Below are 23,200 nucleotides of genomic sequence, written 5' to 3'. Positions count from 1 at the left end.
AGAGCAGGAACACAAGCAGGGGGAGTGGGAGAGGGAGAAGCAGGCTTCCCACCGAGCAGGGAGCCCGATGTGGGACTCAATCCCATGACCCTGGGATCATGACCTGAGTCAAAGGCAGACATTTAACGACTGAGCCACCCAGGAGCCTGTTTTTTTTTTTTTTAAGTTTATTTATTTAGGTAATCTGTACACCCAACGTGGGCCTTGAACTCATGATCCTGAGATCAAGAGCCACATGATATTCCAACTGAGCCAGCCAGATGCCCCATGAGCTATGTTTTTAAGATAGGAAAAAATGTTTGTAAATGGAGTAATAATGATAGCAATTAACATTCACATAGCACTATATGCCCAGGTGATATCTAAGAGTCGTATGTATATATTTCTACATTTAATCCTCATAACAACCCTATGAGGTAAGCACCGCATATATCCTGTTTTATGGACGGAAATACTAAGGCTCAGAGCACTACTTGTCCAAGGTCACAAAGCAGTAACTTACTAGCACATGGCAGAACCAGGATTCAAATCCAGGCAGTAGGTACCTGAGACCATGACCTTAATCACTATACTATGATAAATGCTGCAGAGAAAGAAAAATATCCCTAAACCAGGGGTGGGGTGGAGGGGTACGGGGACTACCCCTCCTTTAATCCCACCTCCATATAGCAGGTCAAGCAGAGGCTCATCAGACAAATGGGCAGAACCTTTATTTCCTACCCCACTCCCTGGATCTCTGTCGGAAGAAAGGACAGAGGCACAGTAGGTAGAATGCCAAATAAACCCTTCTTAAGCAATCCAGAACCCAGCTGAGACCGCACACCTGTAACTCTTCATAGCTGTCCCTTTTCACACACCAGAGAGAAGAGGAAGCAGGACAAGGAGGCCCACTTCTGTGGATTCAAGTCTTGTTGGGGATGTTGAACAGTTACAGGAGGCTTTTCAGAGAAGGCAGAGCCATCCTAGACATTCATGCCTGGAAAAGATCTTGCTTGGCAGATCTTCAGGACCAGGTGTCTCGAACCCTTCTTCGGGGTCGTGGGCCACAGCTGGAGCTTGATGTGGGGCCCAGGCCAGGGGGTGCTCCTGGAGGCTGGTAGCCACACTCATTGGGGTCCAGGGGGTCCCGGCTGAGCAGTACCCACACTGCAGGTACATGGCGGCGCACTGTTAGGGGATCCAGGCCAGTGTCAGGTGAGACTGGCACCCAGCTGTCCTCGGTCTGCAGGAAGCGCAGCTTGGTAAGCTGGTGCAGGCCTGGTACACGCCGCTTGACAATCTCAGCACAGCTGACCGCCTTCCCTGCAGCCCGGCCAGAACCTGAGAACACCACATGCCGTGCACTACCACCCTCCAGTCGACCCAGTGCCAGCCCCAGTAGGTTGCGGATTTTGCTGCCATCTCGGACCCGCATCTCCAGGGTATCAGGAGGTAGCTGGGGCATCGGAGAAGGTGCTGGGAGTTCCACAGAGCCAGCTTTCCGGTAGTGCTCCATTCCACTTGCTGTTGTGTCTGAATTTCACGGTCCACTGCAGAGAAGTGTCAGATGAATGCTGGGCAATACGCCCCAAGCCATCCCCCAACCCGAGCTCTCCAGGAAATGGTCCTGCTCTTCATCCCAGACTTCCCAGGAACAGGACTGTATCCCCTCACCCTTGGCTTCTCAGCACAGGTGCCATGCCTACTTGACCCTGGAAAAGGGCAGTATCCCAAACACCCCATTCTTCTGGACATGGCCATAACCCTCCCTCCACCCTGGAGTCCCTGACACAGGACCAAATTCATCAAACACTGGGCTCTTTAGGATAGGCCAAGCCCCCTCATCTTGAGCTCCTTGGGACAGGGCTGTGCCCTTTAACAGGGACTTCAAGTACCTCCATTTTTACCTCAACTGTACTTTCTAATAAAGTTCTTTTCAGTTTATCTTTTTTCCAGCCTATCTTTTTTTTTTTTTAAAGTAAGCTTTATGCCCAACGTGGGGCTTGAACTCATGAGCCCCAAGATCAAGAGTTGCATGCTCTACTGACTAAACCAGCTAGGCAACCCTTTAGCTTATCTTTTAATTCAGGCAAAAGACCCTGCAGGCAAAGCATCCCTTGATGGGAACTACAATTACCCCTCTAGCAATAACGACTGCCCTAAGGCCTGCAAGACCCTCTTTGGCCGCAAGACAATGATGGACCTGCCCTTTGCTGCCCATTGCACCTACAGACCAACCTTTGTCCCACATTCTCCTTATATAAACCTAGCAGCACTGTCAACACTTTGAAGACAGTCTTTGAGGCTAGTGTGCTGTCTTCTCAGTGTTGGCCCCACTTAAATTCCTTTCTTGTTGCACGACCAGGCGTCTCCGCCTTTGGATTTTGTCAGCCGGGAGTGGCAGAACCTGGTCTGTTTGGGACCCCCAAAGCCAGGCGCTTCTGCATCCCTGTACCCGGTTACACCCTTGCCCCAGACTTTTGAAAACAAGACTGAGCGCCCCTCACCCACAGCTAAGACAGGAACAAGGCCCCCCTCACTCCGCTCGCAGAGTGGAGTACCCTCCAAGCTCCCTGGCAAGAGCCAAGAGCCCTCCTCCAAATGCTTCTCAAACAGAACTGAACCCCTCCCCTACTCCGGGATCCTAAGAATAGGGCCGAGCACCCCTCACCCTGAGATTCCCAGTGTCGATGCCCCCAACCCAGGTCACTCAGAAACTAGGAAGCAGAGGCCTGACGCGGAGGGCTGCGTGGGCTACTCCTGGTGTGGAGCCCACAGCCCGGCCCCCTCCACCGCCACGGGCGGACTCCAAAGCCCAGCAGGCCGCAGAGGCCAAGAAGGCAGCCTCCCCTCTCTTCCCTCTACCTCCACACAACCGCACCACCGACCCCCAACGCCGCTGCACTCTAGCTCTCACCACCCCGGCCCCGCACACCTCTACTTCGATCTGGAGCCAAGATGGCGCGCACGCAGGGAGCGCGCCGAAGCCGCGGGGCCGCGCACGCCGGCTAGGGGCGGGGCCTGCGGGGCCGTGGCCGGCGGGGCCTCCGCGGGAAAACTGAGTACCGCCTGGTCGTCTAGGTGTGAGCTGAGCCAGGACGCCCTGAGACATGAACATACGGGCAGTCTCCGCTGTTACGCCCTGGGGCACCCCTACCGGGGCGCAGAAAAGCACTGCGGAGAGGAGCCACCATCAGAGACTCGCGTCCCAAAGATGGGGAGGATCCGGCCCTGAGACGATGGCAGGGCTGAGTCACCAGTAGAGCGCACTACAATAGCAAAGGCGACGCAGTGGGTTTCATTTGACAGGGGCAAGAGGTTCCGTTTGAAGTGGTTGCTGCTGCGCGGGGGAGAGCCTTGGTCACCGAGTTGTTCTGCGCTTCGACCTCATTCTGTGGGCATGGTGAGCCACGAAGGCTTTTCATCAGGGGCCGGTCAAACCAGTTTGTGTGCACAGTTCACTCTGGCTGCCGACAAAGGGGGTGGGAGTGGGGAAACTGGGCAGCAACCGCCGGTGAACAGGCCGCGGGGTGCTGGGGGCGTGTCCACGGAGACTCGTACGGTGCCTAGCGTATAATAAATAGGAGCTCAAATATGTGTTAAATGATTTGAGAATGAAACAGAAATAGCAGTCGGAATAGAGAAAAGTAGATTAAGTTGGGAGATATTAGGAGGTAGGTTTGGTGAGTTGGTGACTGTCTGGACTGAGAAGAAGAGTCTAGGATGAGTCCCAGATTTGTCTTAGGACGTGCTGAATTTGAGACGCTAGTGAAACTGTGCAGGTTGAGTGGCGGGCGGGCAGGCCCTTGTAAAGGGGTTTGGGGCCACAGCACTCCCTGAGACCACAAGGGGGCAGCAAACACTTGGTGTGTTTGCTGGAGTGAGGCACCAATCTCTGTCTCAGCTCTATCATCAGGCTCCCTCCTTCTCCAGCCCAGCAACCCACCCCCACAACCCCACACACAACCCATCCCCACCAGAGAGCCCAACGCCCTGCAACCCAACCTCTTCTGGGCTCCTCTTCCCGCTTAATAGCACCAAGTAAACTCCCAAGAGAGAAACCTCAAGGATCCTGCCTTTGCACATGTTCTCAAATATCCTGGGTATCACCTTCCAGTGCTGCCTCCCTCAACTCTTCCTCTTCTGTGCTCCAAAGGACCCAGTTGCTAGGTGAGCTCTTTTCTTTGACCATCTCCCCAGCTAGTCTGTGCAAGGCAGGGATCATATCCTCCCCACCTAGCATGGTATCTGACATTTAGAGGATACTTGATAAATGTGGGATAAATGGATGCACAAACAAATGTTCCACTCATATCGATCAAATGAGAGCATCTGTCCTGAGAGCTCTACATTCCCCAGAAAGCCAGACCAGGATGAGTATAGCTCCTGGTCCAACCACTAGAAAGGCTGACAATTCTGCCCTCTACCACCCCCATCCTCACCATCATTCCCATCATAGACCAGGAAGTTGACACATTCCTCCAGTGATTTCTATAGTTTATTGTCACTGGAATAGGACACCGATGTGGGGAGGGGGTGCAAAAGCAAACCTCAAGTAGCCAGGCCTCCGACCTCAGAGCCCCACCTGAATGCAGAGAGGTAGGCTGCGAATCCAATAAATACAGAGCTGCCTCTGCCCTGTTACAAAGGCAGTTTAGCACAGGGCCCTGGAGCCTGGCTGTCCTGGCCCACCCAGGAATGGGAAGCAGCTATCACTCCTCTGCTGGCTTCACTTGCTTGGCGGCCTCTAGCTGGCAAAGTAGCTCATCCCACTGCACAAATTGCTTGGAGAGAAGCATTGTCTGGTGGCAGGTCAAGGTGAGAACAAGAGCCTGAATGAGGAAGTGGAGAGATTTTCCATCTGCCAAAGGGTTGGGGAGGAGGGGAATAGAAAGGTTCATTGGGATGGGATGAAAGAGACAGAGCTGCTGGAGACTGAACAAAAGGGCAGGGCCTTGGACAGCATTCCTTAGGGGCCTGGCTGAGCAGAAAGGATACAGTCTTGTTGTATTCCTCCAGGAGAGCCTTGGACTCCTCAGTGATCTCCACACACTGGTCCTATGGGGCCAACGTATGGCAGAGAAAGGAGTTGGATAAAGCCCCTGCTTCCCACTAACTTTCCTGCCTTATCAGGGACCCTCACTCCCCATAAAGCCTAGAGAAGGTAGTGTTTAGCCCCAGAGCTAAAAGGAACAAATTTCTAATGGGGCACTTTCAAGCTCCAGGATGGGTACCCTAACAGCAGTCCTAAGGCAGAGTGACCACTCATTTAAGGAAATATTCCTGCTAGTATATGTCTCCTCCTTCCCTGTCCCCTATATCTGAATCCTCTTTGAACTTTAATCTAAGGCCTGGGAATGGTAAAACAAAACAAAACAAAAACAGCTCCTCCATTCAATGTCAAGGACACACCATCCCCAGAAATTCTTGGGCACCTCCCAACATCGACCTTCTGGTGTCTCAGAACAGTCCTACTCAGAGAGGCAAGAGACCTAAGGCAGATGGAAGATAAAGGATAAACCTTCAAGTTTCCCCTGGAGCTGCCATGAGGGTAGCCTGATGCTGCTTCCCCAGGTGGCAGGGGTGGGGACTAGGAGCCTCACCACTTCTACTTTCCCTTCCAGTCCTCACCCCTCCCATACCTGCTGCTGGATGTGGATCTGGGCCAAGCGCTGCAGGCGGGCAGCATGTTCAGGAACGGCTGTAAAACACAACACGCACTGCCTGATGATGCTTGTGCCTTCCCCGGGGACTGCTCAATAGTCTATTAGGTCTTCAGCAGGATTAGAGTATTGAGTGGAGAAGCTAAGCAAACGCCAGGCTTCATCGACCATTGCAGCTAAAGGTGGTGGGGCTCCTTGCCCACCCCAGTCTTACTCTAGGACCCAGAGGGGGCAAAGATACAGGCTCCTAGGAGAAAATAAAACCTTGGGGTCCCCAGAGTTGCCCCATGCCCCCACCCCAGTGCTGTAAGCAGGGTGAAGTAAAGAAAGCTTTGCCTATCATGGGATCTGTCCCTTTGCTCTCAGCCCAGTGGGACCAGGTCTGCCTGGAAGAGGGAGCCTGCAGGTGGGCTGAGAATGAATGCCAGGTTCCTAAGCTAGACACCTGGAATCCAACACCCAGAGCCTTGGCCACCATGCTGGGCCCACAGCTTAAGGCTGTCAGAGCCTCAGCAAGGGAGGGGAGGGGGAACTAGGAAAAAAATACCTCCAGAGACAGACAAGATGGATATCTGGATTCAATTAAAGTCACTGTCTTCTTGTCAAAAGAGGCCCAGGGACTGCACTGGGAAGTGTGGTGGGAAGAATTTACACACATTCACATGCCTGGCAAGAACTCTTACAGTAAAATCTGGGCTACGCAGCACCGTGCAGAACATATGCTGAGGGGGTGATGAAGAAGGTAGAAGGAATACCCAGAGTTGGGGGCTGCTGGACTTGACTAGTGTCCTTAAGTCCAAACTGCCTGAGGTTCTGAAACTGAACTCTGCTCTGGCCATTTTAATCCCAGTGCAGGTAGCAGGTACCCCCAGAGTGAGGGTAAAGACAAGGAGCAGACTAAGCTTGAACCCAGGGAACCTGAGGCACAGGGAAGTCCTGGCCATCCACCTACCTCCCCAAGCACAATAGTAGAGTTACAGCCCCAAAGAGGTACCTTTGATGTGAGCGCTGTCCAGCATGGGCACCAACGCCTCCACCTGCTCCAGGAGTGCAATCTGGGATAAGATAAACTGCTCCTCTGAGGCAAAAACAGACAAGACAGTGGCAGCGAGGTAAGCCTGGGCACTGCTACTTCTATGCAAGGGGCTGAGGCCCTGGCAGGGGAGATGGCTGAGTCCTGGAGCATGGGCCAGCTACTCTGCCCATTGCCCTCTTCTCTAGGTGCACATTCCCCCATTCTGCCCCTACCTCTCCTAGGTGCCTCTGGTATGAGCCATCTTGAGCCCAAGGAGCCTCTAAGTTTCTTCAAATCCCACCTTTCTTAAAGTTTTAACTCTAAGGCCTCTTCCTCTAGCCTCCTATCAACAAACTCAGTGATGCCACAGGAGACAAAGTACTTCAGACTTGGGTCTCCATGCCCAAGGACTCCTGGGAAGGTATGAAAGAGGAGACATGTGGCAGAATATCAGGCAGGTTCTGCTCAGTGGTCCTGAGAGGCAAGCTTCTGGAGAGCTGGGGCAGTAACAGCAGAGCCCAGTGAGAAGAGCAGGATCTGGACTGGACCTGGCATAGGTGATTTCAATGGTTGCAGTGAGTAGGAAGCACATTCAAGAAGGGATGACTGTTGGGGTGCCTGGGTGGCTCAGTCGTTAAGCGTCTGCCTTCGGCTCAGGTCATGGTCCCAGGGTCCTGGGATCGAGCCCCGCATCGGGCTCCCTGCTCAGCGGGAAGCCTGCTTCTCCCTCCCACTCCCCCTACTTGTGTTCCCTCTCTTGCTGTGTTTCTCTCTGTCAAATAAATAAAATCTTTAAAAAAAAAAAAAAAAGAAGGGATGACTGTTATGTCAAATGTTTGGAGGCAAGGATGCTTATCAATTAATAGAGGAAAAAGAATTCAATTGGCTGAACTGATGCAAAGAGAGCACAGGAAACAGAGCTGCATGGGAACGTAGATCCATAGACTATCGAAGGCTCTGAATGGCAGGCCAAAGACTTAGGATTTTATTCTAGCAAGGAGAGAGACGGAGATGCTGAGGTTCCAAAGTAGACAAAGTAGCATGTTGGAGATGTGTTTGGGGAAGAGGGTACTGGGTCACACGCAAGAAGGGAAAGACTAGGGTCAGGAAGAGGACTCAGAAGACTGCAACTAGTCGTGCATGAGGGGCAGACGCTGAGGCAGTGGCCAGGGGGGGATGGAGAGGCTGGACTCCACAGTCGGTGTAGGAGAAGATCTCCTGAACTTGGTACCTGAGCCATGGCAACGGTTTAGGGATGTTCTGTTCACCACCATATACCTCACACCAGGGATGGTCTGGATCACAGTAGATGATCGATCATTAAACATCTTTTGAATGAATGAACAAACACAGGTACTTCACAAACCCTACCTCATGGAGTGGCTGACTAAACTGAGTAGCAGACCTTGCCAAGTCAATAGTTCCTGCCTAGAACTCCGAAATCCCAGTGCTTTCTCACATGAAAGAAAAATGTTGAAACGCATACCAATATTCTAACCTCTCCCAAATGCAATGCTCTGCTCCCACCCTTTCCTAGAAGCTCCCCTGACTAGTGAGCAGAAGTGAGGAAGGTTCTGAAGGAAAATCCTAGAGACAGACCACTTATAGAACACTGGAGTAGTCCCCACTGTTGTTGGCACCATGGCCTGCAGCTAGCTCAGAATGATACCACACCCAAGGCCTACTAGAGGACTACAGGATGACCTCAGGTCTCAGCCCAGAGCCAGGCCAGAATTCCAGACAGCAGCTTCCAGAGCTGTATCCATGAGAGAAGTGGCAGGGAGGCCATCTCTGTGCCCAACTTCCCCCACGATCCATAATCCCCAGATGCATGTGCACACATTGTCCAGCACTACCTGCTAATATGAATTGCAGCTTAGAGGCATCAGGTATGGCGATGCGGTCAATGTACTCAGGATCCAGATATTTGATCAGGTCTTCAACTAGAAAAGAAGCAAGATGGAAAATGGAATGGGGCTGGGGAGTGGGGAATCTGACTTATGAAGGATATTAGGGGATATTAGAAGGATATTAGTGGTCAACCTTGGGGAGAATCTTGAGTGAGGAGATGACATCCACAGTGCCCACCCAGCAGGCCTCCATCAGGCCCCACCTCCCTGTCTCTCCCCTCTGACCATCTGCTGGCTAACCTCAGCCTTTACAGCTGGGAATGCAATTGCCTCCACTATCCTGGGGCCCTCAGCATTCCCACTGACCTATCTTCACCAAAGGTGGAAGGTCCCTTGCCCCTCAGTGCCACCAAGACAAGTCAGAGCTTTTTCAAATTTTTACGTTGCTTGCTTTGACATAATCAAAACAGTATGACTAACAAAGCCTGGGGTTCTCAGGCCCGATTTCTTTCCTGCCTTTGAACCTTGCCTATGGAAATCCCATACCTCTCCTCCTTACTTTACTAAGAGGACCTTTGAGGCAGAACTCTTATCCCATAACTTAGGACACTGTCATGGGCTTGGAGTTTAAGCACAACACCCCACTTTACCATTTCAGCAGGGAAAAATCTTCACATTCTATCCCCATAGGGCAATTCCAGTGACCTACTGGGCTGGAGGGCAAGGGCCAGGTCCCAGGAAGCACAGGCATGGGAAGGAGGTCAGGCAGGCACCCTATGGAATCACTTACTCTTTTTGTACAGAATCTTCACCCTCTCCCTCTTGCTGGCAATGTTCCCCAAAGCCACCTGTACCTTGACTAGGCCATCAGCCACCTGTAAGGGGATTGAAAGTTAATTCCAAGATTCACCTCTTGACTCAAGGCTTGAAAGAGGTAAAGAACCCTCATTCCCTCAGACTCCCAAGTCTCCTTGACCCAGCAAAGTAGGTTGGCCCCCTTCTCTTGTCTTAAGGGAGATGCAACCCCACCTTCCGGGAATCCTCATTGTGAAGGGGAAGATAATCATGTAGTCCTTGGGAAGTTTCAAGTCTGACTAGGGAGGTAATTAACTATACTAGACTTCATAGGCCATTAGCATATCCTATATATTCTATTCCCTGGTTCCTGCCTCTTTAGCTGAACCTACCTAGGCTTTAGGGGTAGAGAGTGAAGAATCCGGATATTAAAGGGAGAGGCCATGGGAGTGAATGATCTCACCCAGGTTTTAGAATACAGGGTAAGGAATGCCAATATTCAAGGGTCAAATATATGGGGAGGCAAACAGGACTAAGCAGCAACAGCCATAGCGGTAGGAGGAAAACAAGGATTTAGTGTCACAGATGTCAACTGGAGCAAATGTTTTGAGAAATCAGTTCTCAAATGGGGCATAATCTGCTAGTGACAACTAATTCCACAAGAAGTGTACAAAAAGACATCATTACCTCTGATACACTTAACTCCAGGGTATGCCTGACATTCCACCTTCAGTAAAAGGTCTTCCCATAGTAAAAAAGGGGTGCGGGGGGGTTGGGAGAGCTAAGCTTCACGGTTGTCAAAATTCAGTCACTGGTGTGGACTGCCGGTCCATACCTCAACACCCAGTACCCAATCCCTTACCCTCTTAGTCCTGGCTCTTTGAGACCTCACCTCCCACCCCTGGAGCCTTCCTTATCCACCTTTGCTCTGCCTCCTCTGGCGTCCCATGGACCTCTTTCTGTACAGTATTCAGCAATTAATTACGCAGGGCTCTGTGACGACCCTTCCACTGCGGACTTCAGCTCTTACTGAAACTCTCGTTAGTCAGTTTCTCGAGTGTGTCAGGTCTCTCCAGCTAGGCCTTGAGGACAGAGGCGGAATCTTAGTCACATTTCACACTGAGCCCATCACAATCGCTCCATTGCGGATGGAGCAATGCCCTCCATGGAAATGGACCCCGAGGGTCCGATAAGCTCTGCAAGGTTTCGAACCTTTATTATTTCAAAGGCCGGGCTGCGGGAGATGAGACTGGAGCGGTAGCATCCATCCCGACGACCAGGCCAGTAGACCGCTCTTGCTCTGCCCCAGAAAAGGAGCACTGGATCCCAGATCGCTCACCTTCCGAGAGCCGCGCGGCCCGCCCGACCCGTACACCCAGCGCTCCAATTCCTCCACACGGGCCTGTAGCCGCTGCACATCGGTCACAGCCGCCATAGCTACCGCCGCCCCGCCTCAGCCGGGGAACAGCCAGGGGGCGGGACATCCGGCCAAATAGAGAAGACTGGCTAATCCGAGTGCCCGGGTGGACCTCTATACGGGAAGTTGCGTCACGATTCAGCCCTCCGCTGCCGGAAGTGACCGGCAGGGCCCGTGAAAGGTATCAAAAGCTGTCTGGTTACCTAGGCAACGGTTACCCTAGCCAACCTTCCAGCTGTCGAGCCCTATCCTAGCTTCCAGCTTCCGCTTGTCCAGACAAACTTTTGCCTTTCTTCTAATTCCAGGGTACCAGAGAGGTTTCCCACCCCATTCCACGAGATTGCCCATATAAATACACCTATTTTTTAAGGATTGGTCCATTCCCCTAGATCAGTAGGAGACTCCGTGAGATGCCATAATCTTCAGGAGTCTTTTAGGGTTCAAGCGATTAAATGTCTTGCCCAAGGCCACTCCGCACTCTAGTAGTAGAATCAGGATTTGCACTCAGGCTGTCTGATTCATGAACTCCAGCCCCTCTACCTTCATGGACCTTTGCTGTTCTGTCTTCCCCTCTGAGAAACCCTGGCCCAACACAGCCTGTGTATACCACATAATCCCTTCCCAACACCCAGACCCAAACAAAAAGGAGAGGAGGCACTGGAGAGGGAGGGACTACAGCTTTATTATTCAGACGTGACCTGAGGGACGACTCCTTCACAACACCCCAACCCAACCCTTCACATGGCTTCTAAAGGGAAGCAGGTCTGATTTGAAGAGGTGGGGTCCTAGAGATGACACTGACACAGGGAGGCACATGAGGAGATGATGGGGGTTACTGGGGGCAGAACTCTTTGGTAGATGCTGCTGGGGTTGGCCAGGGAGGAGATGCTCTCCCTTGACAATGAGGTAGATGTAACATAAAAAAAAAAAAAAAAAAAAAAAAACCCAAAACCAAAAAAAAAACCCTCTTTGGCTTCAAGTCCACATGGCATGGTGGGGGGGGGAGGTCATCTCCCAGGGCTGGGTCCTAGGGTGGGCACCCTGGAAGAATCAAGGTGTGGGGGCTGGGACTCAATCCAAGTGGGAGTTCTCAAGGTGAGGGGCTGGAAGGGGGCCCTGTAGGGAGTGGAGGTACAGGGTTGGTTGGGCCCTGGGAAGCTGGCACAGGCTGGCGACGGGCAAAGAGGACACCTGACAAAGGGGTGAGGAGATGGTGGAGGGAAAACACAGGCAGGAGGGGGTAGGCACAGAAACAGAAGAGGAAAACAAAAGTCAGTGTCCTGATTGTTAGAACACCGCACACATATCCCTGTCACAAACCAATGAGGACAAACCCCTTAGGTCAGTGGAGACTCCTATGCCAATACAGATACCCTCAAACAGGTAAACAAGAAATATTTACACTGATACATAGGCCCATGACAAGTCAGACATCCCATGGTACCCATGCCAGAGAGGTCATGCCTTAGACCCCATGCCATTGTAGACACCCCTTTAACCCATGCCATTGTAGCAATCCCCTGAACCCCACATTACCCATGCAAGTTTGAATATCCCTGAACCTCATGCTAGCTGAAAAAATCTAAAATCCCCATGCCAGAGCAAATATCCCTGACTTCATGCCAGTATAGACAGCCTGCTGTACCCATACCAGTGTAGACCACCCCGTTGATCTCTAGGGCCATGTTGATACTGCTGATACCACTGCCTGCCAGACTGAGAGGCCCATCCAGCCGCTCTTCTGTCCAGGAGGGGCAGGGAGTCACATTTTGGAGAATCAGACTTCAGATTTATAAGCTCCCCCCTCCATCCTTATAGACAGCCCCCATTCCACTTTGGCCCAATACCTATAATCACACAGTTGTCTATTGAGGGATCTTTCTGCCCCACCTTCAACATCTATGTCCTCCCTCAATGCACAGGTCCGAAGCCCTCTCAGCAACAAGCCCCTCCTCACCCCTCAGGGGAACCTTGCCACGGGGCAGGAAACTGGTGGGAGCTCCAGGTCGAGGTGGATCCATGTGCCCCATCAGCACAGCCCTCTTCTCTGGGGGCTCCTCTGGTGCCAACTTCTCCCTTGCAGGTCCCAAAGCCAAGCCCACAGGCAGTGCCAGTCGAGGGGCTGGAATTCCGGTTTCCTCTGGAAGAACAGGTCATTCAGCTCTCCTGGACCAACCAACTCTGCCTCTGCATTTGGTTCTCCCCCCAGGCTTGGGACCAGTGGAGGTCACCCAAGCTGAAGCACCAATTTTGATCCGCCCAACCCCCATCCAAAGTCTCAGCCTCGAGGCACTGAAGCTGGAGAGCCCAAAGGGCCAATATATATGTCTAGGTTGGTCCAAGATAATGTGGGTCCTTTCCGTGTTAATTATTAAATAATACAGGTCACAGGAGGCAAAAACCACATGCAAATAGGAGCCCTAGGTGCACAGGTGTGGAATGGAGCTCCTCTAGATAAAGGACCTTTTTCTGAGCTTCAGGTCCACACAGCAGGAACCCGTACCCCAGACCTCCCACGGCTTCATTGACCCCAAACCTCAGTACTCCTAAACCTTAGCGGTCAGCAAACCCCAGTGCCCTGTCAGTCCTTACTGCCCTCAGACCTCAATGCCCCCCAGACTTCAGAGTCGCCACATTTTAATGTTCTCTGTATCTCAGCGCACCCTCTCGGTCTCAGAGACGCCCAAACCTCAGCCTCTCTCCCCTCAACACCTTTCTTAATGGGGCTCGGGCTCAGCTGCGCGCAGGCGTGCGCCGGCAGGCCGGAGGCGGAGCCTTGGGCAGGACGGGGGCTGGGCGTGGGCGTGGGCGGGGCGGCGCCAGGACCCGAGATTTGGCCCAGAGTTGCCCGAGGGGTAGGCCCAGCTAAGCCGTAGAGCGGGGCGGCGGTGTAAGCCTGACGACGGCCTTCGCGCCGGTTGCTGTCGATGGCTGCCTGGAGCTCCCCCGGGGAGCTGAGCGCCCGCGTCTCGCACTCGTACGGGTACAGGTACTTCATGTACCTAGAGGCGGACGAACGAGGAGGGGTGGGTGGGAGGCTGGACCCAACTGATCAAGCCCACAACGGAACGTCTACCCCTGGGCCCTCCACGCCCTGTGGCCCCCTTCCGAAGCCTTCCCCCCTCCGCTCGCGCGCCTGGCCTCACTGGGTGCGTAGAGTGAAGGCTGCCGACGTGATGGTGGTGGGCAGGCTGAGGCCGCGCGTGACCTCCCGCCACACCTTGCGGTTGATGACTTCCACCAGGCCGCCTTTGGCTGTCACCAGGCGAAAGAGCGCGTACAGGTCCAGCACCTGCTTTGCCATGATGGGCACACGGTTCACTGGCGTCCCTGGTGGGAGGTGGACAGAGAGTCAGGACACTAAGACTAAGACCCTGTCTGCGGACATCCTCAAGGACTGAAGGAGTCGGTTGCCTGGACGAGGCCAGGGTACAGGGCGGGACCTCTGAGAAAAGGGAAGAGGGAGGGATGGGGAGGTGGGATTCCAGGCAGAGCCCACAGAGCCCCCAAGCCCTGCACTGTAGCAGGAAGGAGAGGAAGCTAGATCAGGGGTCGGTAAACTTCTGTAAAAGTCCAGACGGTAAATATTATAGGCTTTGAGGGCCAAACCGCCTCTGTCGGAACTACTCCACTCTGCCGTTGTAGCTTGAAAGCAGGTATGGAGGATGTTTAGAGGAATGGGCCCGGCTGTGTTACAATAAAAACTTTATTTACAGACCCTGAAATTCGAATTTCACACGTCCTGAAATGTTACTGAAATGTTATTCGTCTTTTAATTTTTTCCACCATTTAAAAATGTAAAAACCATTCTTATCTGGCAGGCAGCTAGATTTGGCCAGCCGGCTTTAGTTCGCCGACCCCTGGGGTAGACCGTAGTAAGGACTTCCGGACAGTGCTGACGAGTTGGACTCCCCTAAGCTGGACTCCCCTAAGCCGCGGCCGGGGTATGGCTGCCCGAGACCGGCGGATGGCGGATGGGAGGAGAAGCAGCCCCCGCCTCGGCTCGCCATCTCCGCAGCTCACGCCGCCCCCGCCGGCCAGTCCTGACAAAGGGGCCTGTCTGCGCTGAGCGATGGGCCCCAGTTAATTCCTTACCGATCCCGTCCCCTTCCGCCGCCGCCTTTGGACCCGAACAATTAGCTGCGGCCTGATTAATGGGGGGAAATTATCGGACCCGCGGGACCTCCTCCCCCAGCAGAGGGAGTGGAGGGAGGCAGGGACCGGAGGGAGGCAGAGCTCCCGGCCTGAGGGTGGTGGAGGAAATGCTGGGACCTGCTCAGACCACCCTAACCCACTTCCCCAGTGGAGGGGAGACCTTGAGGAAGGGGAGGGAGGGGACACTGGGACCAGAATGACTGGGCCTCCCTGGGAAGCAAAAAAGACCTGGGGCCCCACTGAGGGTCCCTGGCTAGAAAGGATCCCAAAAGGGGTGCTGGCCCTACAGTGGGAGCCTGGGGGACTTTGACCAGCAGCTGCACTAAGGGAGGGGGGTGCAGTGCAGCTAGTTAATTAGTGGCTTATCAGGCCAAGCTCTGAGTGAGTTAATTAGCTTTGTAGAGAGAGATAATGAGTCAGTCTTCGGACCCATGAATCTGGGGAGAAGCCTAAGTGATGGACTGCCGCCCACCCTGATCTCCTTCTGGACCCTTGCATTTTCTTCTAGCTCTGAGATTCCTGGAAAAGAATTCCCACTCCTCCACAACCCCAACTCGCATGGTCCCCAGCCTACCCCTTGAGAAGTCCTTCCTTCAGTCTAATCCCAGTCCTTCCTGCTGTGGAGCACTTTGGGTGCCCCCTGCCTAAAGCAAGGGGAAACTGAGGAGAGACAAGGCTGGACAAAGGGCCACTGAAAGAGGAACAAGGCATTCCCAACCCCCCAATCCTGGGGACCCCCCCCAGTTCCCCCTCCCACCTTCCCAATTGATCCCACACTCATTAACCTACCAGTGGGCTGGCCACTGATTAATCCCCGGGTGGAGGAGGGGGGCAGGGTCAGAGGTTAAAGATGCTATTGAGGGCCCAAAGGATAGGTGTTGCCAAGCTCAGGCCTCTGCAGAGAGGACCCAACCTAGGGACTAAACCCTGGGATCTCCCTTCCTCAAAACTGGTAGGTGGGGGTCCTTCCCTTACATCATCCCACTCACCCCTCTTCTGCATGAAGCTAAACAGGTCATCCAGAAATTCCTTCCTCTTGGGGTCTCCATCAAGCTCGTACAGCTGGGGAAGGACTGAGGTCATTTTTCAGCTCCATTGACTGCCCCCCTCCCCCTGGTTCCCCAACTCAGGTTATACCCTGAATAAGAGTTCTCAGCTGAAAGCGTGGGTAGGGTCTGAAATGCTGGCATTAGACTCTCTCCCCATGAGGGTAGGTAGGGGCTCTTTTTTCCGATATACACACAGACCCTCCACTGGCCAGGGGAGCCCTGGGAAGCTCAAACCATCCCTCTGGGGAATAGGGGATGAGAGGAGGCTTAGGAGGCTCAGCCTGCCCTCCAGGGGGTACAGAGAGCCCCAGGGAGTTAGTCAGGCTAGGATAGTATGTCATACTGAGGAAACTAACAGCTGTCTCTGAGGCACTCATTCACTCTTGTTCATTCCTGCAAAGGCTTCTTGCTTTTCACATCCCCATGTACCAGGGCTTGGGATGAAGGGCAGAGATACCTCTAACCCATTCCTTGGGCACAGTGGATACTCAGAAGCTCCTGGATTGAAACCTGGGGCCCCTCAGCCTACTTTCTGGTCTCTTTCCAGGGACAGTGACCTACCCACTACAGAGACTGCCACAGAGGTAATGGCCCTGCACCACCCAGGACCTGTGGGGTCAGAACTTGAAAGGCCCAGAGGTCATCCCACGCATTTCCAGTCACCTGGAGCCCCATCTCCAGTATCACCTCCCAAATGCCACCCAGGAGAAACAATCCCTAGAGTAACACTCATTTACCCAGAATAACAGTCCCTGAATAACACCAATAGGTAACACTCCATTCCCCAATAAGAACTCTCAGAATAAAAAAAACACCCATGAGTTAACAAACCCCAAAGATCCACTTTAGACCTACACTCCCACAAGAACTGAGCCCAAAGTCTTAGATGGATTCCCACAAATAACAAACATGCTCTCCAAGTAATAATCTCCAGAATTATACCCAGGAGAAACAGTCACAGAGCCACAGAGCTCTGAATAACTCTCCCAGTTTGACACTAATGCCACAGAGTACTAGCCACAGATGAACACTTCTGGAAAGTACCCAAGACCAACATCCTACAAGTAACATCACCAGAACAGCACACCTAGAGTCAGAGCCCTTCATAATACCTTCATAGTGACAGCCTGAAGCAGTGCCTTAGAATAACATTCAGATGGGTTCCACGGAGAGGAAGAACCTCAAATTAAGGCTCTATGAGTAAGATCTGGTCATTCCCAGCTGTACAGGAGCCCTTTAGTCACACTGTGGCTGTAGTAGCCATCACAGACTAGGAACTGTCACCCATAGAACTCAGGCCAGGGAGAGGATTTGGATGAGGGCAATGCAAGAGGGAAGAGATGAGGGGGTATCAGCTTGCCAAAGGAATGGCAACCTCCAGCCTGCTTCCAAAGACAGAAATAGGCAGCCCAGGAAACCCCCACTGGTTGCTGGAATATGACCTTGCGACTTGATGTGTGAGAAGGTAGGGTAAGATGGTTCTGGCACTGGAATCCCCACTCCTCAGATCCCACTCCCTCAGAAGAATTCTTGAAGCTCCTCACCCCTCCCACTTTTCCTTCCAGCCTCACCAAGAGCCTCCAGTCTGTCATGCCTCCTCCATGTTTCTGGGCGTCTCCTGCACCTTTCAGGGTGTGCCTATGCACTTCTTTCCATGTCTTTGGGTGTCTGTTTCTCCCTCCCTGTCGCTATCTATCTTTCAGTCTTCCCCAGTCTCTCTCCAGGTCTCTGTGCCTCTGTCTTTCCATCCTGCAGAGGGCAGTGGGGGTGGGTGGGCTAAGAATCACCTGGCTTTGCTTTTGCCCAGAGAGGAGAAAGGAGAGAGGGCCTGATATGGAGCGGGTCCTACCTGCTTGAACTGTTCCTCGTAGGTCCATTCATGGGGCTGAGGTCCAGGGGGTTGGCTGGAAGGTGAGCTGGGGCCCTGTGTCCCTGGACGGCTCTCCTCAGCTGCCTCCTCCTCTGCACCGGCTTCCTCCCCTTCCTCATCCTCTTCAGCATCCTCCTCTTCTTCAGTCCCAACCTCCCCCAAGACCCCCTCAGGGGCCTGAAGGGTCCGGGGGGCAGGCAAGGGAGGTAGTGGTGGTGGCAGTGAGTGTGGAGGGGCCAAAGGCCCCACCCCTTGGGCCAGGCGGGCTGCCTGCTGCCTCTGCAGGGCCTCCATTACAGCTTCCAGGCGCAGTCCCCCCGCTGGTGGGGGGGCTGGCACCAGGCGGGGCCCGGAGGAAAGGGCCGCCTGTGGGGGTGGGAATTATGAGTGTTGTACCCTGCTGCCCCCACAACCCCCAGCACAAGAGGAGGTGTTCACTGATTCAGGGAAGTGTGGGGGGCCATAAGAAAAAAGCAGAACGATAGCTTTCCCAGAGATCGACAGAGACAGAGGTAGAAAGAGCAGGAGAGACAAGAAACCAGACCCAAAAGGACAGAAATGGACATTGACAGAGGACAGGTAGAGACAGCAGATCAGAGAGGGTGACAAGGACCAAGAAACGGGGGGGGGGGGGGTGGAGAGCGAGAGCACGAGCGAGAGCCAAGCAAGAGACAATGACAGGAGAGATATGGAAATAGAAATAGAGATGGGACTGAGAGACAACGAGAGACAGAGGTGGGGAGAGACAGAGATATCAGGCAGAGACAAGACAGAGACACAGAAGTGGGGAGAGATGAGATACTGGGTAGAGAGGGAAGGTAAGAGACATAGAGGAGCAAGAGATAAATAACAAGACCTGAGTGACAGGCAGTCCAGAGAGAGGGACAGAGACAGAGGTGGAGAGAGAGACAAATAGTGAGACAGTGGTTGAGAGAGACAGGGAAAGACCGACGCAGTGGGAGACAGAGACTGAAGAGAGAAAAGATCAGAAAGAAACAGGGCGAGACAGTAAATAGAGGGAAACAGAGACGAGGCAGGGAAAAACCGACGGAGAGACGGGGCAGAGACGCAGAGGACCAGCACTGAGGAGGCGCGGGAACAGAGGGCGGCGGGGGGCAGAGCCCGGGACCGGGCGGGCTGGGGACCGCGACCGCGGGTCTCGACGCCCGCTCTCTGGCTCCCCGCGCCCCGCGGCGCACTCACCAGCCTGGCGCGGCCCGGTGCCCCCGGCGTCTCCACGGCGCTCCCTCTGCTCCACCCGCCTCTCGGGCAGCCCCTTGCTCGGCTCGCTTCCCTGCGCGGGGTCCCCCGCCGTGCGCTCCTGCCGCCGTGCGCTCTTCTGGCCCGCGGTGCGCTCACGCGCCGCTCTGCCGGCGGCCGCCGCGGGGGCGGGACCCGAGAGGGGCAGCGCGGGCGGGGGGCGCCGGGGGAGAGGCCCCGGGGGGGCTCTGCCGCTCCCAGCCCCCCAACAGGTGTTTCCCCCCTCCGTACTGCCAGATTGGGGGGGGCGAGGGGGCGCTGGTGAGGCCGCCGGGAATCGTTTAAAAGGAGAGTGAGGAGCCTAACATCCTTGGACTCTGGCCCAGGGCCCCGTCACACCCACAAGGCGTGCCCCCCAAATCCACACTCAGTGCCCGGCATTCACACACAAATAGCCGTGTTCACACCCTGTCACAAGCTCAGGCACACAGCTGCCCTGTCTCACATATTTGGTTACACGGACATTATAGCGCCAGTGGCCTGGGCAGGTTGTGATCATGAGGGGAGTTACTCTGCAAGATGCTGAGGTGAATGTGGAGGGCCTGCACAGAGAGAAAGCTCTCCCCTGCCCTGACCAAGTGCTGTCCCCAACAGCACGCACGCTGCAGATTGCGCAGTACGTACCCATGGTGGTGGACTCACACATCTGCACTCACACACTCAGGTCTCTGAACGGATTCCACATCCACAGCAGCAGGCTACACACACCACAAGCAGATACATAGTCACACTTCCTTCCTTCCTTTCTTTTTCCTTTTTTTTTTTTTAAGCTCTTGTAACCTTCTGTTATGGACATTTTCAAACATATACTCAAGAAGAGTGCATAGTATTATGAACCTCTGGTATCCATCCCACATTTCAACTGTCATTATTACCATTTTGCCAATCTTCACACACATCCTCAACGCTTTTGGATGTGACTCCGCAGTGTGTATCTCCAGACCCCTTCAGCCAACAGTTCCTGGCCCACTCTACCCCTGGTAATCCCCCAGATGCTGAGATGCTGTATCTTATTTGGGGGCCCTGAGTGGCAGGCCACAATTTTTCCTCCGAGAAGCCTGGACCCCACTCCTCCCAGGCACTCTTATGCCTTCTCCAGTTTCTTCCTGTGCCCAATATGATGGACCTACTAAATGCATGAGGGCCATCCAGGAGTGATTCCAAGTGTGTGAGTAAACAACCTGTATCTGTTGATTTGACACCTGGTATGAATGTGAAACTCACTATGTCAGATCCAGCACCAGGGACCATCCCCTGACCTCACACCCAGTGAGGCACGCTGTTCCCAGGGCCAAGATTCCTTTAGGAGGCAGAAATTCAGGTGTCACTTTGCCTCCTTCCTCCTCCCCCACCCTCTCCCAATCAGTCCCCTCATCTCAGACCCAGCTTGCCCTGGCCTGGATCACTAGCTCTTCTCACTTCTCTTCTTGTGCTGGGTGACACCTTGCTGCTCTTCTTGTCCTCTAGCCTCCACCCTTGCCCCCTGTCCAGATTCCACTGCAGCACTAAGTCCCTGTTCTCTTTGGCCCATCTCTGGCCATACTAAAACTCAGTACTGCTCACACCTTTGGCTCACTCGTGTCTTCCTGCTCAGATTTCAGACCTGAGAGCCAGCCAAACCCCAACCTCTCAAGAAGCCTTGGTGATCCAATTGCCTTCAGTATTGATGCCTGCTCCCCCATAGCTTTGTGTGGTGTGAGTTCTCCCGGGGGAGAGTCCTGCTCCCTCCTCTGGGCCCAGAGGGGAGAATCTGAATGTGCAGAAGCAGACCTACTCTAGGGGCTCCTAGGGAACTCGGACAGAGGGTGGAACTCTGCAGAACCCCTGTGCCCAGTTTGTTCCCCTTAAGCCCCCCCCCCCCCCCCCCCCCCCCCCACCTGCTCAGAGAAGAGTAGGTGCCTGGAGAGAAATAGATGGTAAGATTTTTCTTGGAAAGATAGGAACTGGCTTAGGGAAATTCCAGTTCTGAGAGTTTGGAGATTGCTTTGCAGAGGGCGGAGGAGGACAGGGGCAAGGGATTGGGCAACTACTCCCAAAAGAAAGGAAATCAATCATCAATCAAGCATAGTAAACCTGTCTTTGGGGTCTGGGCCAGGAGGGCTACAACTGGGAAGGGCTGAGAGGAAGGAATAAGCTTCACTGGGACCTGGTTTCTCTCTCTCTTCATCTGTGAAGAGGAAAGGCTGTCTCTTACACCCTCACTTAGCTCCCATCTGATCCTAAACCTCACAGAGACAAAGACAGACAGACAGACGTAGACCTCCATTCATCCAACATATTTACTGAGCACCTACTTTATGCTAGAGACTTGGAAATGGGAATAAATAAAACAAAGTCCTTATTATAACGGTATAATTCCAGTGGGGGAAATACATAGTATATCAGATGGCAATAATTAAAATGGGGAAAAATAAAACTGGGTTGAGGGGAACAGAAAGGGAAGGATACATGTTACCTATTACTTTGTAACAAATTACACTTAAACTTAGCAAGCTTAAAACAACATTTATTTTCTCACAATTCTGTGGATCAGGAGTTCGAGAGTGGCATGGCTGGGTGGTTCTGGCTCACCACTCCTCATGAGGTTGTAGTAAAAATGTTGGCTGTAGCTACAGCTACGTGAAGGCTTGACTGGGATTGGAGGATCCCACTTCCAGGATGGCTCACTCACATGGCTGTTGGTAGGAAGCTGTTCTCCCCAGGTGGACCTCTCCATAGGATAGGACCTGTGCCTGAGTGTCTTCCCAACATGGCAGCTGCTTTCCCCCAAAGTGACCCAAGAGAGACTAAAGAGGCAGCAATGCTTTTTATGGTCTAGTCTTGGAAATCACACAGTCACTTCTGCCATGTATTTGTTAAAATTACATTAACTAAGTCCAGCCCATATTCAAGGGGAAGGGAATTAGTCTTCACCTCTTAAAGGGAGGAGTATCAAAAATTTTATGGAGGCATTTTAAAACCACCACAGAGGGGTGCCTGGGTGGCTCAGATGGTTAAGCATCTGCCCTGCATTGGGCTCCCAGCTCAGAGGGGAGTCTGCTTCTCCCCCTGCTTGCTCTCTCAAATGAATAAATAAGAAATCTTAAAAAAAGAAAATAAAATAGGGGCGCCTGGGTGGCTCAGTTGTTAAGCATCTGCCTTCGGCTCAGGTCATGATCCCAGGGTCCTGGGATCGAGTCCTGCATTGGGCTCCCTGCTCAGCAAGCCTGCTGCTCCCCCTGCTGTGCTCTTTCTCTGTCAAATAAATAAGTAAAATCTTTAATAAATAAATAATAAAATAAAATAAAGTAAAATAAAACCACCACAGAACAGGGAAGGGGACAGTGCCTGGCTGGCTCAGTCAGCAGAGCATGCGACTCTTTTTTTTTTTTTAAGATTTATTTTATTTATTTTAGAGAGAGTGAGCGAGCAGGGGGAGGGACAGAGAGAGACAGAGACTCTCAAGCTGACTCCCCGCTGAGCGTAGAGCCCAATACAGGGCTCAATCTCAAGACCATGAGATCATGGCCCGAGCCAAAATAAAGAGTCGGAAGCTTAACCGACTGAGCCACCTAGGCACCCCAGAGCATGAAACTCAGGATCTCAGGATTGTGAGTTTGATCCCCATGTTGAGTGTGGGGCCTACTTAAATAATAAATTAAAACAAACAAACAAACATCCTCCTGTGTTTACGAAATGTTAAGGGAAGAACCAAGTATTGAAAGAGTGGAGGAAGAGAGCCATAGGCATATCTAGGGAAGAGCACTGCAGCTAGAATAGCAGATACAAATATCCTGCGGTGGAAGTTTGCTTGGTGTGTCAGAGGAAAGCAAGTAAGCCACTGTGCTAAAGTAAGGTAGCCAGGGTAAACGGTCAGACATTTGGTCATAGCTAACATGGGCCTTGGAGTAGGTCTTGGAGGCAGTGAAAGGACTGAGATGGAAGCCATTGGAAATGTCTGAGCAGAAGAAAAAAACAAAGAAATGTCTGAGCAGAGAGTAGAAGGCTGACTGTGGTTATTGTGTGGAGAATCATCCACACAGGATACAAACATGAGGATTAATTAAGAGGCTGTTGCAGGGGGCCCCTGGGTGGCTCAGTCGTTAAGCGTCTGCCTTCGGCTCAGGTCATGATCCCAGGGTCCTGGGATCGAGCCCCGCATCGGGCT

General features: G+C 53.1%; 3 protein-coding genes across 8 annotated transcripts; all 3 read right to left on the bottom strand.

Annotated features, from left to right (window-relative positions):
• Positions 1 to 153: 153 nt before the first annotated feature.
• Positions 154 to 2,980, bottom strand: RPP25L (ribonuclease P/MRP subunit p25 like). 3 transcript variants are annotated; one of them, XM_027615555.1, is made up of 2 exons: positions 2,915 to 2,980; positions 154 to 1,529 (listed from the first exon to the last, which is right to left on the bottom strand). In XM_027615555.1, exon 2 carries the CDS (start codon positions 1,493 to 1,495, stop codon positions 1,004 to 1,006), a length of 492 nt encoding a protein of 163 aa, XP_027471356.1. In that variant the 5' UTR covers positions 1,496 to 1,529; positions 2,915 to 2,980; the 3' UTR covers positions 154 to 1,003. The 3 variants fall into 3 exon arrangements, with proteins under 3 accessions (XP_027471356.1, XP_027471357.1, XP_027471358.1); XM_027615556.1 differs by lacking the exon at positions 2,915 to 2,980 and adding an exon at positions 2,651 to 2,908; XM_027615557.1 differs by lacking the exon at positions 2,915 to 2,980 and adding an exon at positions 2,218 to 2,603.
• A 1,484-nt stretch (positions 2,981 to 4,464) lies between these two features.
• Positions 4,465 to 10,793, bottom strand: DCTN3 (dynactin subunit 3). 2 transcript variants are annotated; one of them, XM_027616856.2, is made up of 7 exons: positions 10,642 to 10,793; positions 9,298 to 9,382; positions 8,514 to 8,600; positions 6,637 to 6,720; positions 5,622 to 5,680; positions 4,978 to 5,037; positions 4,465 to 4,781 (listed from the first exon to the last, which is right to left on the bottom strand). In XM_027616856.2, the coding sequence occupies exons 1-7, from the start codon at positions 10,735 to 10,737 to the stop codon at positions 4,692 to 4,694; spliced, it is 561 nt and encodes a 186-aa protein (XP_027472657.1). In that variant the 5' UTR covers positions 10,738 to 10,793; the 3' UTR covers positions 4,465 to 4,691. The 2 variants fall into 2 exon arrangements, with proteins under 2 accessions (XP_027472657.1, XP_027472658.1); XM_027616857.1 differs by lacking the exon at positions 4,978 to 5,037 and having other exon boundaries at positions 4,465 to 4,811.
• Positions 10,794 to 11,692: 899 nt separating this feature from the next.
• ARID3C (AT-rich interaction domain 3C) lies at positions 11,693 to 18,087 on the bottom strand. 3 transcript variants are annotated; one of them, XM_027616573.1, is made up of 7 exons: positions 17,773 to 18,087; positions 15,864 to 15,936; positions 13,866 to 14,049; positions 13,432 to 13,721; positions 12,677 to 12,859; positions 12,371 to 12,460; positions 11,693 to 11,910 (listed from the first exon to the last, which is right to left on the bottom strand). In XM_027616573.1, the coding sequence occupies exons 1-7, from the start codon at positions 18,085 to 18,087 to the stop codon at positions 11,810 to 11,812; spliced, it is 1,236 nt and encodes a 411-aa protein (XP_027472374.1). In that variant the 3' UTR covers positions 11,693 to 11,809. The 3 variants fall into 3 exon arrangements, with proteins under 3 accessions (XP_027472374.1, XP_027472375.1, XP_035579627.1); XM_027616574.1 differs by lacking the exon at positions 12,371 to 12,460; XM_035723734.1 differs by lacking the exon at positions 12,677 to 12,859.
• Positions 18,088 to 23,200: the final 5,113 nt, after the last annotated feature.

This window comes from Zalophus californianus, chromosome 13 (genome assembly GCF_009762305.2).
Source record: "Zalophus californianus isolate mZalCal1 chromosome 13, mZalCal1.pri.v2, whole genome shotgun sequence".
In the NCBI taxonomy this organism is placed as follows: Eukaryota; Metazoa; Chordata; class Mammalia; order Carnivora; family Otariidae; genus Zalophus; species Zalophus californianus.
This window is presented reverse-complemented; position numbering and strand designations above follow the sequence as displayed.

Excerpts from the sequence above, each read along its gene's own strand:
- RPP25L (XM_027615555.1), bottom strand. The coding sequence starts at position 1,495 with ATGGAGCACTACCGGAAAGCTGGCTCTGTGGAACTCCCAGCACCTTCT.
- DCTN3 (XM_027616856.2), bottom strand. The coding sequence starts at position 10,737 with ATGGCGGCTGTGACCGATGTGCAGCGGCTACAGGCCCGTGTGGAGGAA. Across the intron at positions 9,383-10,641 it reads GGCCGCGCGGCTCTCGGAAG|GTGGCTGATGGCCTAGTCAA; the intron begins GTGAGCGATCTG and ends ATCCCCTTACAG. Across the intron at positions 4,782-4,977 it reads TGGAGGAATACAACAAGACT|ACAATGCTTCTCTCCAAGCA; the intron begins GTATCCTTTCTG and ends ACCTGCCACCAG.
- ARID3C (XM_027616573.1), bottom strand. The coding sequence starts at position 18,087 with ATGGAGGCCCTGCAGAGGCAGCAGGCAGCCCGCCTGGCCCAAGGGGTG. Across the intron at positions 12,860-13,431 it reads CCCGAGCCCCATTAAGAAAG|AGGAAACCGGAATTCCAGCC; the intron begins GTGTTGAGGGGA and ends CTGTTCTTCCAG. Across the intron at positions 12,461-12,676 it reads TGGCAAGGTTCCCCTGAGGG|AAGAGCGGCTGGATGGGCCT; the intron begins GTGAGGAGGGGC and ends CCTCCTGGACAG.